The following is a 13,767-nucleotide window of genomic DNA, read 5'->3' on the forward strand; positions in this document are numbered from 1 at the left end:
CTTCGAGCTCGCAGTCAGAGATTCTTCCGGAAGGATCACAGAGACGCACGCAGACGGAATCCAATTCTTCCGTGTCTTGCAGACGAGCCGGGCTTTGATTTGTCTTTAACTCAGTACAAATGCTCGTCTGGGAATGCACAGGCTGGGGGCTCCCTCTGAAGTACTGCCTCTCTCTCTCACACACACACACACACACACACTTCTCTCCCTCTTTGGGAAGTGTGTGCGCTCGCTCGCTCGCACGCTAGGCTCTGCTCCGTTAGCCGCGATGTTATTGTTGTAAACAGCGTTTAAAGCACAGCTGGCCAAATTGATCAGGGCCGGCGTCGGAGTGAGCCGGAGCCGCCGAGAGCGGCGCTGCATAAACAGGCCGGCTCGGATCTAAATATGCAAACAGTCTCACAGCAGTCGGCACTCGGGGGAGCAGACACTGTTACTTCTGATGGGGAAACAGTGAGAACCAGGCCCGAGCCCTAACCTTTCCATGTACACAGAGAGAGCGAGAGAGGCAGAGAGAGGGAGAGAGAGGGAGGACAGGAACATTTTCCCTGATTATGTAAACACTTCTTTTCCTCCCCAGATCATTTTTGGACTCCTCCACGTATTTACTTTTCATTAATTATTGAAAAAAAGAAAATCAGGAAAAAAATGAATAAACAGTAGATAATTTTTGTTTAATGTTTCACACAGGATTCCAATCCTCAGTGCAATTAATGCTAATCACCACGGTCTTCCTGTTTAGCTTGAACTCGCCGTGTGTTTGTGAGCCGCCGCTGTGTCTTTCCCCTCCCTCTCTCTCTCTCTGCCTCGCTCGCTCTCTCTTCTTCTTCCTCCATGTCTGCTGTTAGTCAGTGTGTCTCCTCATGTTATGATTACATCACCCTTTCTGTCTGTTGTGTCCATTTAGACCTGAAATTAATCACATCCGACAATCTGCTGGTGCTATTCCCAAAGTTCAGAAGCTTCAGTGAGAGAGTGATATAGTGTCTCTCGCTCCCTCTCTCTCTTTCTCTATATATTTATGTATCTATACGTGTATTTATATGAGAGAGATATGATATTGACAAAGTGAGATGGAGCTCATCCGGCACGTTGGGGGTACTTAGTACCATTTGTTGAGTACAGTATATTAATTGCTTATCGGTTTTTGATTTCAGAGTCATTTAGAGTCAATCGAACGCATAATTTTCACAGCTATTGTTCTTTGGGGTTTGTTAATTGTCACCCCACTGGCAGAATTAAAAGCAAATTAAAAGCCTTAACTATTGACTCTATCTGAAGTCACTCTCCACAACAATTTCACAAAACAATGGGGAGGATTAATGAAAATGCAGCTTGATTTCTGTTCTCCAAAGCTTTTGCTATGGGGAACCAATTAACTACCCTTCAGGATGACTTTCACTTCTAACTGCCGGTCTGTTCCACTGCCAGAAACTGGGATTAATTCTCAATTAATCCCTCCACCAGAACAACTCTGCCTTTGTCTGCTGGGGAGGACATGAGCATACAACGCCGAGGTTACCCCGAGCCTGTTCGGCGGAGGAACTCCACCCCTCCTAAGATTGATACACCCTGTAGACTCGCTCTTCTCAAGCTGAAAATAAGAGCCATTAAAAGGGAATGGTTGACAATGATTTTTGTTTTAGGATTTTGAGCTTTATTAGCCATGCATATTAATGAGTCAATTAATTCCTTTCGTCCTCGCGAGTGGTCTGTTTGTTTTTGCCTGACCTTTTATCTTAGATGCGTTCACGCTCCGCTTGCTTTAAGCACTTACTCCATACTGTGTTTCCCATAGCCTCGCGTCCAAAAGGGGAGTTTTTTATGTGTTTAGCACTAAGATTCTCCCCCTCTCTTTTGTTTTCTCTCCGTCCCTCTCTCTCCCTCTCTCATCTGTCCACCCTCCCCCTCCATCTTTCTTTTTTTTTTTTTCCTCTCCCTCTGTCAGAATGCCTGCTGGATGTATTCCTCTCTAAATGTGACAGGAAATATGCTATTATAGCATGCAGAATATTTGCCTGATGGGATTTGCAATAAAATTACTACATTTCCTTTCCATTAGGATCTCTAAAACCCCGCTCTCTAATTTATGATTACCCTGGCAAAAAGACATGTTACATACATAAAGACTAAAGTAGCCCCCAGTCCACATTTAGCCCGTCCTGCTTTCAAACTTAGTTGAGAGGACAGGAGAAATAATTGAAAAGTGCAGCTGGACTGTGTACAATCTTGTAAGGGATGCCTAGAAAATGAGATTAATCAGCGCGCAGACATTGTGGGGAAAAGTTTGCAGTGAATGCCTGACAGTCGTGCTCTTTCTCTCATTTCAAATGTTGGCAGGCTAGCAGGCAGCTCCAAGGGAAATGCGCTCCTTTCATACTTGAGTAATTGATGAATTGTATGCAATATGCAAATGAGAATCCATAAATCTTATGAATGACAGCTTAATTTATGTGAGCCTTAATGAATGCAGGATTAGATTTTAATTAAATATCCTCAAAGGCACCCTGACTGGGTAAGTTTTTAAAGCCTTGTTTTGAAGACTTGTTTCATATGCATCGCAGTTCATGAAAAAGAGAGATCAGTGAGAGTGGTTAGATGAAATTTCCTCGCAGTTTGAAGATAAGACCTGTTCTGTTTTGCTAACCAAAGGCACTTGCAATTAATAAATATTGGAGCAAAATCATATCTAGCAATCTCATTTAGGCTTTCCTGGAACTGCTCATTCTCATACATTTGATTAACTGCATTTACTTTAAGCACTATCTGATTTCTAACATTTGGTACAGTATCTTTTTAATTAAGAGAATCATCCATTAGGCATGGAAAAGTCAACCAATTAGGCTTTCCTCATCAGTTCCCGTGATGTAGGAAGTCTGCTTACTCATTATCGGAGGCTGTTGATGTGATACTAAACAATCTTGGGCTCTGTAGTTATGGGACATACAATTATGAAATCAGATTTTAACATTAATGATGCATGAGAATAATCAGCAATTTATCGTGTTTTAGATCCTTTTTAGATTCTATTTCACAGCTGAGAGGCTTCAAACGGCTGCAGCAGAATGTGATTAAGAGACTAAGCTCTTTGTAGCTACTGTAACAGCGGTTTCTCCCCTCCTGAAGCCCGGCTGTCGCTTCGTGACACCGACTTGAGGACAGCGGAAGGAGCGTGACTGGCGCGCCGTTCGACACGGCGATGGTCTCACCCAGCGTGGCTCTAATCAGGCCCGGGCCCAGACAAAGGCACCAGGAAGGCACCCACTCTCCCCACGACTACTGATCTCAGCCCGGCACATTAGTCCACACAGGGATCAGAGCGCAGACAGCACTTTAAAAGGGGTTTTAGTGGGATTGATGCTAACTCTCTGCCGCCTTTGATTTCACACCATTTGATCTGTGATATATTGTTCCGTAACAAAGGTTCACAGTTTGCAGGCGGATGCAGCTGTTCCTAACCCTAATAAATAAAACTGCGCGTGTGTGTGTGTGTGTGTATGTGTGAGTGAGTGTGTGTGTGCTTTTTTTTTCCCTCCTCGCACTCACAAACTCACTGTAATCCAGCTATCTAGATCAGATAAGCGTGCTGTGGCTACCTGTGCGAGGCGGTGTTTGACAGGTGCAAGGGGAAGCTGATTGAGATAATCCAAGAATAGGTTCAATGCAAATACAGATACAAGATGAAGGTAAGGATAGATGGATGCATGAAAAAGATGGATGAGTGAATGCATTCCCATGTATCACACTGTGACTCTGAGATTATGATCATCACAACGAATAGACTGCCAAGGTCAGCAGGAAATATAAATCATCCTCTTTTTTCCCTTTTCTGTTGAAGGCAACATATATTCTTGTCATTGTCAGTGGTTCGGCTTTGTCAGATCGTCATGATCTCACATGTGATGCCTCCGATGTGTCCCTAACATGTTTCCATTCATCAGTTTATAAGTAAAAACTATTGAGCGTTTGGCAAATTCATGTTTTTTTAAGCGTTTAATGTCGCTATTACGCAGTACACAATAGATTTGTTGCACAACATATAGCGAATTCTCGACTGTTACGATGTGTAGAAGCCTCAGACTGAGTGTGATTTCATATTTTCCACTGTGTTCAAGAAAACTTCAACACTTTTACTCAAAACGTGACTTTAAATTACGAGCTGCTTTTTTTCAGTTTTTAATATTGTGGAGCAGTTAAAAAAAAAAGAAGAAGAAGAAGAAGAGGAAGCTCTCAAAATATGTAGGTTATTAACAACTTATTATTTCCTTATCTTTCAGTATGCATGGCCAGCGATGTTATCGGCGCCTCTGTGTTTTCGAACATCACTTTTATATCTTCCACAGCAGATCTTAAGGAAGCTGATTAAGTTGGGAGCCAGAGAGCTGAAATCACATCCTAATCAGCTGATAATTAATTAGACATATATTTTATCATCGCAAATCCACTGCGGGGAAACAGTTGGTTCATTTCTCTCCACTGAGCCGGAGTTTGAGTAGAAGTTTTATAAGAAAGACGGGCGTATCAGTCTTCTCTTTCATCGCCATCGGGCAGTATTTCAGTGAAAGAAGCTTGTTACCATATTAACTAATGTCAAAAATTAAAGCTGGGCATTTCATCTTTCTTTTTCCTTTCAACTAAGGCTGTTATCTCACCTACGGGAGTTTTCCATAGGCGCTAATACACCACAGACATGTTATCCCTGTCTTTCAAACAAACAGAGTTAACCTCTCGAGGGAGTTTTGCACATATTGTTAAAGCATTTGATTGAAAAATGGAGAGAAAAAAAAACTATGAAGTCAGCATATTGAGGCCCCTGATGGTCTGGGGCCTCTGGATTTCTGCCTGACCTGGCACTTAAAAGGTAAGGAGCTGCTTTGTTTTATCAATAAGACCTTGTTTTCATGGCTGGTCACCACCCCAGCAAACCAATCAATGGGGCATGCTCTGCTATCGCTGCGAGAGAAATGAAAAATAAACCCCAGATAATCCTTCAGTTAAAAGGTTACTCAGGGCGATAAAAGCTATTTTGTTAATTTATTTACTCTCTGCACTGGAGAGATAAAGAAAAGGAACAATTAGGGAATTCTAGGTGAGAGATTTTAAAAGGGCAATGACATTGGGTTAATATTTTATAAGGCCTGATTGGCAGAGACCTGGAGAGGCCTTTTGTTTACACAAGCCCCAGACGAATGATTCACTCGCTTGTTTTGGCCGACTGGGCGGAAATGGAATAAATATCTTCATCCTTACCTTTTAGAAACGTCAAACAAAAGCCCGAGATAAAAGGTTAATGGCTCAATCATAACCAGCAGGAAATAATATTATGCTGTTTCTCTGCAAACTGGAGTCACTATTGACATAATCAGGTTGAATTCCTGAAGATATCCCAAGATCGGAGGAGGAGCGGGACGTTTTCTTTTTCTTTTTTCTTTTTTTTTCTTTTTCCTGTGTGAAACCAAATCCACTAAGCGAGCGCGCTCACTTGGGCTCAACATTACGTTTGTGGTTTCAATTGATTTATAACAGATCATAATCACTGCATTAACAGCGTTCTGGGTAATAAGATCTCACTCACTGCTTCCGTAGTCGGGAAAAAAAAAAAAAAAAAAGAGAAAACGTCTGATAGCGAGATGTCAGAAATTTTTTTTGCCACGAGATCAAAACCCATCCCGATGCCTCATGCGATATTATACCTCTTATTATGCCTATCACCTCACGACGGCTTCCTGTAAACGGGGTGAGAACGTGAATTTAATTATTGTGCTTTTATTGCGTTGTCGTGCTGAAATTGGACTCGTGTGGAGTGTATTGTTGGGCCCCATGTAATCTGATTGCCTGTGCAGCGTAGTGTGTTGGCTGGTATCGGGTTCCAGCCGACTCTGCTGGGTCAACACACGGCCGGGCCATTAAAGGAAGTCTGGTTCAGGGAAAGTTCACCACTATTTTCTTTTCACCATGGCAGCAAAACAGAAAAAGAGAGAATAGATGTGTAACATATTTGCGGCCCGGCCCAGAGCTGCCGGGGCCTGTTTTGTTTTCCTAATTGAAGCCAGAGATGCGAGAGCCCCGAATATCTGCAGCACAAATATAAATAAAGCATGAAATAAAATTCTTTCATGATTGACCACCGGTACAGGAATAATATTGTCCAAACAAGTCCGAGTTAAAATAAAAGGCGTAAGGCCTCGCTCAGGAAAAACAAGCGGACCGCAGAGATTAGAACCAGACAACAGATTGTGAGAAAAGTCCCAAAATTCCAATCATAAATCCAGTTGTGCTGTCTTTTTCTGCAATAATGGCCTAGTTTGGAGCTCTTTCTGTGCCAGGCTATTTAGGGAATCAGCATCTGCTGCTTGATAAATAGCCCGGCTCTTTTGTTTGAGGCCAGGTTGAGTTCCTCCCTGGACTCGGCTTCTGGGCCCGGACGGCGCCGGCGATGGCAGACCGGTCCGGGTGCGAGCTGAAAGCACCGAGACGGCGCTAACGTCGCGAGAGTCAGACACCTACTCAGCCATAAGTTAGAGACGGTAGCAGTAATTTGCGAGAGGCTTTCCTGTTGCTGGGAGGGTCGTGGGTTCAAAGCGCCGCGTCTTGCTTTCATGGCCGGCCGCCGCGCTCCGCCGCTGAAATGCTCCGCCTTCAAACATACGGACGGATTCTGTTACAGTCGATCCAAACATTACCTCTGCTTAGCTGGGCCTTTGTACCGCGGTTCACATCCCTTTGACATGATCTGAGGTCGGTGTGACATTCTTTGTCCATTTGAGGGCCTTTTCTGCTTTTAGTATTGTTAGTAAAAAAAAAAAAAAAAAAAGCCTTTTACCCATCACATCCCCTCTATTGAGGTCTTTCATAAATAATTCAGCCGGAGTACAAGTGAAAGTGATGACAGCAAAACTGTCTGCGATCTCTCCCTCTCATAAGATCAAAGAGGCGCTTCTATAGGAGTAGGAGTTACGTTTCCAGACGTCCCCCGGTCGGGCGGGCGGGCAGCCGGTTCCGGATCCGACCCTCGCCGCCCGTGCCTCCCTCCGTCACGCCGGCCATTTCCAAGAGGGACGCCGTCGGGCGAGGGTTTTGCTTTTAGTCCCGAACCCTCCCGAGCCGGCGTGTGAGCGCGTCAGCACATTCACACAGACAGAGTGAGTGCACTCTATTAGCACGACCGAGGTAAATAAACCTCGCAAGACACGGATGAATAAATTCCACCGCTGCGGCGTCGGAAGTAAAACGCTGCATCACGCCGCAGATCCCGCCGGTGGGACGAGTGGAGAAATGTACTGGAACACAAATACTGCGGTGGTTGATAAAGTCCAGAGTAAATCTGAAAACCTCGTCGCTGGGTGATTTCTGACACTTTCTTCCTGTTAATCGGTTAATCGTGCGTTTATTTTCTGAGGCGGCGATCATTAGGCGGTGAGTGTTTGTCCACCTCTGCGGGTGCAGCCGGCGCTGTCGCCCCTTCGCCGTTTCAAAGATAGATTTGACCCAGTGCATGTTAAAGAGAACTTAGGATCCTGGTAAAGCTTGAAATGGACTATTGTATGTGAAATAATGTATGAAGCCAATATGTCACCTGTGTCACGTCGCCATAATTCATCTTCAGCTGAGACATCCAGCTCCTGCTTCATAAAGAACAGACCTCAACAGCATCTTGCCCCATTACATGCTCATTGTGTGTGTGTGTGTGTTTTTTTTTTTTTTCACCCCGTGGGCTTTTCTTTGTAACTATAAGCCAGCAAAGTGTGTATTGATTGAAACTCGAAGCTGTATTAATAAGTGAATGAGTAAGATGTGTGGAAAGTCAGGGGTGTATCTGCTTTGAAGGCCTTTTCTCCGGCACGGCGAGGTGGCACAGTCATTTATCACGGCTGGATCTGTGCCCCTCGTTTGGTGTAATAAAACTCCCCCATCAGAACCGTCCAACAGGTCTGAATCACTTTGTCACACCACCTTCCAGCTAAGGCGCGCATTAAATCAAGCAAGCAGAACATTTCCTAAGGCAGCCATTGCCTTTTAATTTCCTGAAGAACCTTAAAATATCATTCATTACCAGAACTACACATATTTGGTTTTTAAAAGTCTCATAAATCAATAGTGGCCTGACTGCAATAATTATAACAAGTTAACATGTAATTTCCAGGCCGAGGGCCGCGCACTGGATTTTAGCATATGCAAACGAGGCAATTCAAATAGTGTGGGGATATTAATACGGAGGAACAGGTAACGAGGTACGGGTTATGAATTATGCATCAAAAAGTGGTTGATCTTCAATAAAGGAAATGAATTCACCGTGTAATCTAATTAGTTATGGAAGTCTATTATGTTGAGCTGCAGAAAGCAACTGTCCTTGAAAAGAAATTTATTTACAGTACATGTTAGCTCTTTGGAATGGAATTGCATACTGGAGTGCTCCAAATGTTAACACTCCCCCGCCGCCGCCACTTCCCACACAGCCCCCCCACCCCCCCCCCCACACACACACACACTGCCAGTCTCCTCCTCATCTCTCTCTCTCTGTCTCTCAGCTCCAGACCCGGACGGCCTCCGAAGAGAACCCAGAGTGTGACTTCTCCGGAGAACCCCCACATCATGCCCCACTCAGTGCCCGGCCTCATGTCCCCCGGCATGATCCCGCCCACAGGTACGGCCTGGCCTCCGTCTGCGGCGCTGTTGCTAGGGCCGTGATTCACTCTGTCTGGGTCTCTTCTATCTCTCACTTTCTTTCAGACACACACACACACACACACACGCACACACACACTCGCTATGAGTGGCCTCCTCCCCGCAGCTCGTCCTCGAAATGGCAACCAGTCCAAAGTGACACATGCACCCAACCACCAGACACCAGCCGCTCAGCCGTTTACCAAAAACAGATCCTCTGCTCAACCCCCGGAAACCAAGAGGGGGAGAATAAATTGGAGTGGAGATCTTTTCTCTCAGATTATTCCAGTAGATGTTGCATTTTGCCTTGAGTGCATTCTAATTAGTGCGATTAAATCCACTCCACTGCTATATGTACATAGGCAGTGGTGGTGATGCTAAAGCGAGCTTATCGCCACAAGAATCAACAACAAGCGTTTGTGCCCTAACTTACCCCAGGGCCAAGTCTTATTGCAACTAATGCTTTTGTTCTATTTGCGGCTGGCTGCATTGTGGCGGCTTTGATGTTGGTGGCTCTAAGTGCTCTCATTTGCATATTTTGCTCTCCTTTCCTGATCTGTCTTTAATGATATTGTTGTGTGGATAGGAGCTCTTTGAATGCTCATCCGGTGCACCGTGCACATCGTATTTCACCAACTATTAACTGTAGTGTGTGTGTGTGTGTTTTTTTTGTTTTTTTTTTAAAGGAGATAAAAGACCAGAGCAGGAATTTCATGGTGATCTTAACAATTTTAACTGACTCATAATAGCCTGTCTAAGCACAATATGTTTGCGTCTAAGTTAAAAAAAAAAAAAAAAAGAAAAATAACAGGCGAGAAAACAGCATCTATGAGTACTTTGAAATTCAATAATCCAGCACAGGTCCGTCCGTGTGATTGCGCTCTGCGGACTCTCAGGCTGGTGCTTTGAACTCGGGGAATAGGCCGGGGTCACTGACTATCTGCGCCGCGGTACAGACGGAGAACTTTAAGGACGGCGCGAGCGCAGAAGAGGGACAATGATGAGAAAGACTCGTGTTATTTAGTGGAACATAAAGCAACAGAAAAGCCTTTTGATATCATTCCCCTTTAAGCCCAGAGGGACTCTATGATCTTGACATTTAGTCAGGGTATTCAGGGGGCAGAGATAAAGTAATTGAGGTTTTTGGTCTTCTCATAACTGCCTTGAGCTTCCTAAGTGTGGCGAGATGGAACTTTTACACCAGTTCTCCGTGTTGTAATTAAACCATTTATTGTTTTGATGATAGTATTAAGCATTAAACGTCAGGGAAGCCACAGATTTTGACAGATTAGTAATTAAGTATAATTGACCACACATAAGTTAGTATCTAAGTAGGCGACTAATTGATCTTCCTGTCATGTCCGGGCGCTCTGACTGATGATAAAAAACGACGTTGAGAAACCGTCTCAAACAGTCAGTCCGCCGCGTCGTGTCGGATTAGTTCATTTCTCAGATGAGTTGGCGCGAGCGTGCGGAGACGGGACGCCGGCCGGCGGCTGTTCCCGAGGCTCCGCCCATTCCCGGAGACGAGAAACGGCCCTGTCGGAACGCAGAGAAAGAGCGCGAGCGTTTTCTTCACAGTTCCGTGTTGTTTTTTTTTTTCTCCCGACGCCACATGTGAGAAATGACACGCTGCTGTAAGTGCTCTGCGATTCAATCTGCAGAAAGGTGGAGGGAAGCAGCAGTCGCTGGTGAATTTGCAAGGAAAGTCTTGACATTTTAAACCTATGATTTGTTTAGTTTTTTTTTTTTCCACATTGTGTAAATGCAAAGATAATGTAAAAGACCCAGAGACCTTTCAACAGGAAGTCAGATCTGACCAAATGAGCGCCACGAGCTCACAAGCCTGGAATCTTGTAAAGGTCTGGAAATCACAATGTGTGAGGCCTTTAATTAAAAAAAGGTGAATATTTGTGAAATAAAAAGATTAGGAACACGTTAAAATAAATAATGGAATATTGAAGAACAAAAACCTGTATTTCTGCCGGCCTGTTATCAGGAATAAATGGTAGATAGAATCCGTGAAAGCAGCTAAAGGCTGACACACAGCGTTCTCCTGTCTGGATGTTTGACCGTTTTAAATGGCCAGATTTAGTCAGAACTGACCACCTTTGAAAACCGTCCAGATCGTATGGGATTCACATGGAGACGGCACCAAACGCGGTGGAAAGACGTCTTCTTCACACTCAACGGGACCAGGGAGGCGATGTGAAACACATTGTTAACATATGTATCTTTGCCCTTGACACCAGTTCCATTTAGAAAAGGACATCTTAATATGCTTAGTTTTCCACTTAAGGAAATACCCTCATATGTGTGTGAAAGCACATCTGCGTATGTGTGAGCGTCTGAATGCGCCCGGCGCCCCCGGGGGTGGGGGGAGCGGCGCTGGAGCCTTTCCAGTTGCTGATGCATTACAGGCAGATTGGCCCCCAAATCGGATTATTTGCTGTGGACTGACACCACACTGAGATGACATCTCCTTTAGAGTGGAGCGGGGGCCTCCACTCACACTCTGGCCACTACTTAAGCAGCAGCTTCAATATAATTCATTTATGTCCTGGATATGGCTTCAACCTTTTGAATAACGCAGGAGAAGTGCATTTACCATTAGAGGAATGAATGTCACCTACATCTTACCCAGGTGCATCCTGTACTTTACTGATAAAAACAATATTTCCTAATGCTGTCCGGCTTTTCCTCACCGTGGTGTATGTGTGTGTGTGTGTGTGTGTGTGTGTGTGTGCGCGTGTGTGTGGACGGCAGACACACAGATCTGGTTCCTCCTTACAAGTGCTCCAAGTGGAGACATATTGTAATATTTATACCCGTTCAACGTACAATTAGCATGTCATCTTCCAGCATAGAGTGGATGGTCTAATCCGCCGCCACTCCAGGCTGCTTTAAAATAGATCCGCTGTGCAGCAGGTAATTTAGTGTCAGTTCTTTGTGTCTCTGCCCCTCCCCTTCCAGTCCGCTGCTTGTCATAAGGTTAGCGCGCTCTGTAATTGATACTAAATTTGTCATGATGTGGATAGCACAGTTCAAGTGGTTTAGTGTACCTAAGAGTCGCGTTGCTCCCGTCCCCAGTTTGTCATCGCCGCGCCGCCACCAGTCCATGCATAAAATTAGGCGGCCATGCTCATTGACATGGAGTGTCTCCCCTCTATTTATCCTGCTCGCCCGATAAATAAAGTGTGTTTTCATTGTTGCCCGTGGTGCAGACCCTAACAGAGAACAGAACAGAAACACATCCGATAAGCCTCGCTCGCTCGCTCGCTCGCTTACTTTTTTTTCTTCTTTCTTTCCTTTTTTTTTTTAATCACTGCAAGAGAAAGTCGTAAAAGTCGCTCTTTTGTGTACTGATGTGAAGTTAATCTGATTTTAATTTAATTATACGAGTTAGTTGCGGAGGGCACAGGCATTGGGGTGTTTGTTGTAAGAATGTTCTGACATTGGCGCAGGTATGGGGCAGCTAGCATGTTAATTAATGATGAAGATCCTGACAATATGCAGAGGCATGACAGCGTTAAGCCAGTCGGCTGCTGCTTCCTTTGCATATTAATAGATCCTTCATTATTATTTAATATGACAGCTGCTCCAAGGGCTACCATCAGACCTTGTCTCTGTTATTTGCTGTTTTGTGCTCCCCATGTGACAGTGCCATGCTATTCTCTATTTGTTGAAATGTTCCCTTTCCCCGTTCCCTCGCCGGCGTGGCTCTCGACATGCGGCCGCGACGCGCTGTTTGTTTTGCGCTCAGGAGGATTCTGACTTGCGCCTCCATATGAGGAAAAGTGTCTGAATCTAAAGGTGACTTTGAGAGAATATATGAGAGCGGATTGTTTTGTTTGCATAGTAATGAATGCAGATTAGCGCTGAGTGGGATTGGTCCTGTTGACGTTCAGACTTCTAGTGGCTTAATAGACTTGTTGTTGGGTGCGAACATCTCCCAGGCTTCCCCATTACAGCCGCCGCGTCGAGGTGTGTGTTATATGGATATGACAATTGATCTGGTGAAATGAAACAATTATCAGAACAAAGATTTCGATTCATGGAGTGTGTCGCTCAGCCGGGCTGCGGGTTGAAGGACAATGATAAGCAAAGAATGGATCATTTTATCAGCTTCGCAATAGTACAGATCAATTTTCCACATGTTATTTACTCACTAAACATTTGATCAGAAGCTATTATCTTCTTCTACATGGGTTCATTCCCTATTTTTCCCCTCTTTTTTTTTTGTTACCACAGTTTACTCCGGTATAAAGGGAAATAAACGGTGAGGACAGACAGGCTGCAGTGCAATAAACCACAGTGTTCCTACAAGTTAGAGAGCATCAGAACGCTCCACTGCAGCAGTCCTGTGAGCGGCACCTGATTTGTGGGGGGAATTTATCACACAAACAGCCCAGAGGTGATTTCAATATTTACTCGGCAGTCTGTTCTGCATACGTCTCATTTGGAAAACAGTTGACTCTTGCCCATTATACACAAATGAAGGCTGACCTTCAGACTGGGCAGAGGCCACATTCATTATGTGGAGAAGTATCACCTTCTTATGAGGCAATGTGAGGCCTGTTTCTTCTTCTTTTCCTTTTTTTTTCCCTCTCTCTCTCTCTCTCTCTCTCTCCTTTCGCCTCCATGCATATGGAACAGCAGCCAGGACCCGTTGCAAACGAGAGGGCCCTCGCTGACATGATGTATACTGTACGTCAATATGGTACTGATGTATTTTAAGATGCAAACAAGGCTTTAAATTATATGCACCTCCATGTCAGTGGCTCAGAGTGACTCTCGCCATCTGCCCATCAGCTGGGGGATGAGAGGAGAGGCTGTCCAGGCCGTGTGTGTGTGTGTGTGTGTGTGTGTGTACACTCGCGAGTATCTATTAGAGCCACATGTTTGATTTCTAGCTCTCCTTGTTCTGGCGTCTCCTCTCGAATGCATGGCTAATAGCCGCTCTGAGCCCTGACAGCTCCGCCGTGATGAACGCAGACGCCGCTTTGTTCTGCGTCAGACGTTGAGGCGAACCCGCGCGCCGCCGGAAACGGCCAGGTGATGCAGCGCGCCGCCGCGGACGCGAGCGACTCCAGTAGCGGGCGC

General features: G+C 45.0%; 1 protein-coding gene across 1 annotated transcript in view; it reads left to right on the plus strand.

Moving 5' to 3' along the window:
• Window positions 1-13,767, plus strand: part of dachd (dachshund d) — a 90,993-nt gene that overhangs the window by 37,660 nt on the left and 39,566 nt on the right. Inside the window, exon 2 of the mRNA XM_030111166.1 lies at window positions 8,529-8,644. Within this exon, the coding sequence (XP_029967026.1) occupies window positions 8,529-8,644 (116 nt within the window). The remainder of the gene's footprint in view (window positions 1-8,528; window positions 8,645-13,767) is intronic.

The sequence above is a fragment of the Salarias fasciatus genome, chromosome 16 (genome assembly GCF_902148845.1).
Source record: "Salarias fasciatus chromosome 16, fSalaFa1.1, whole genome shotgun sequence".
NCBI lineage: Eukaryota > Metazoa > Chordata > Actinopteri > Blenniiformes > Blenniidae > Salarias > Salarias fasciatus.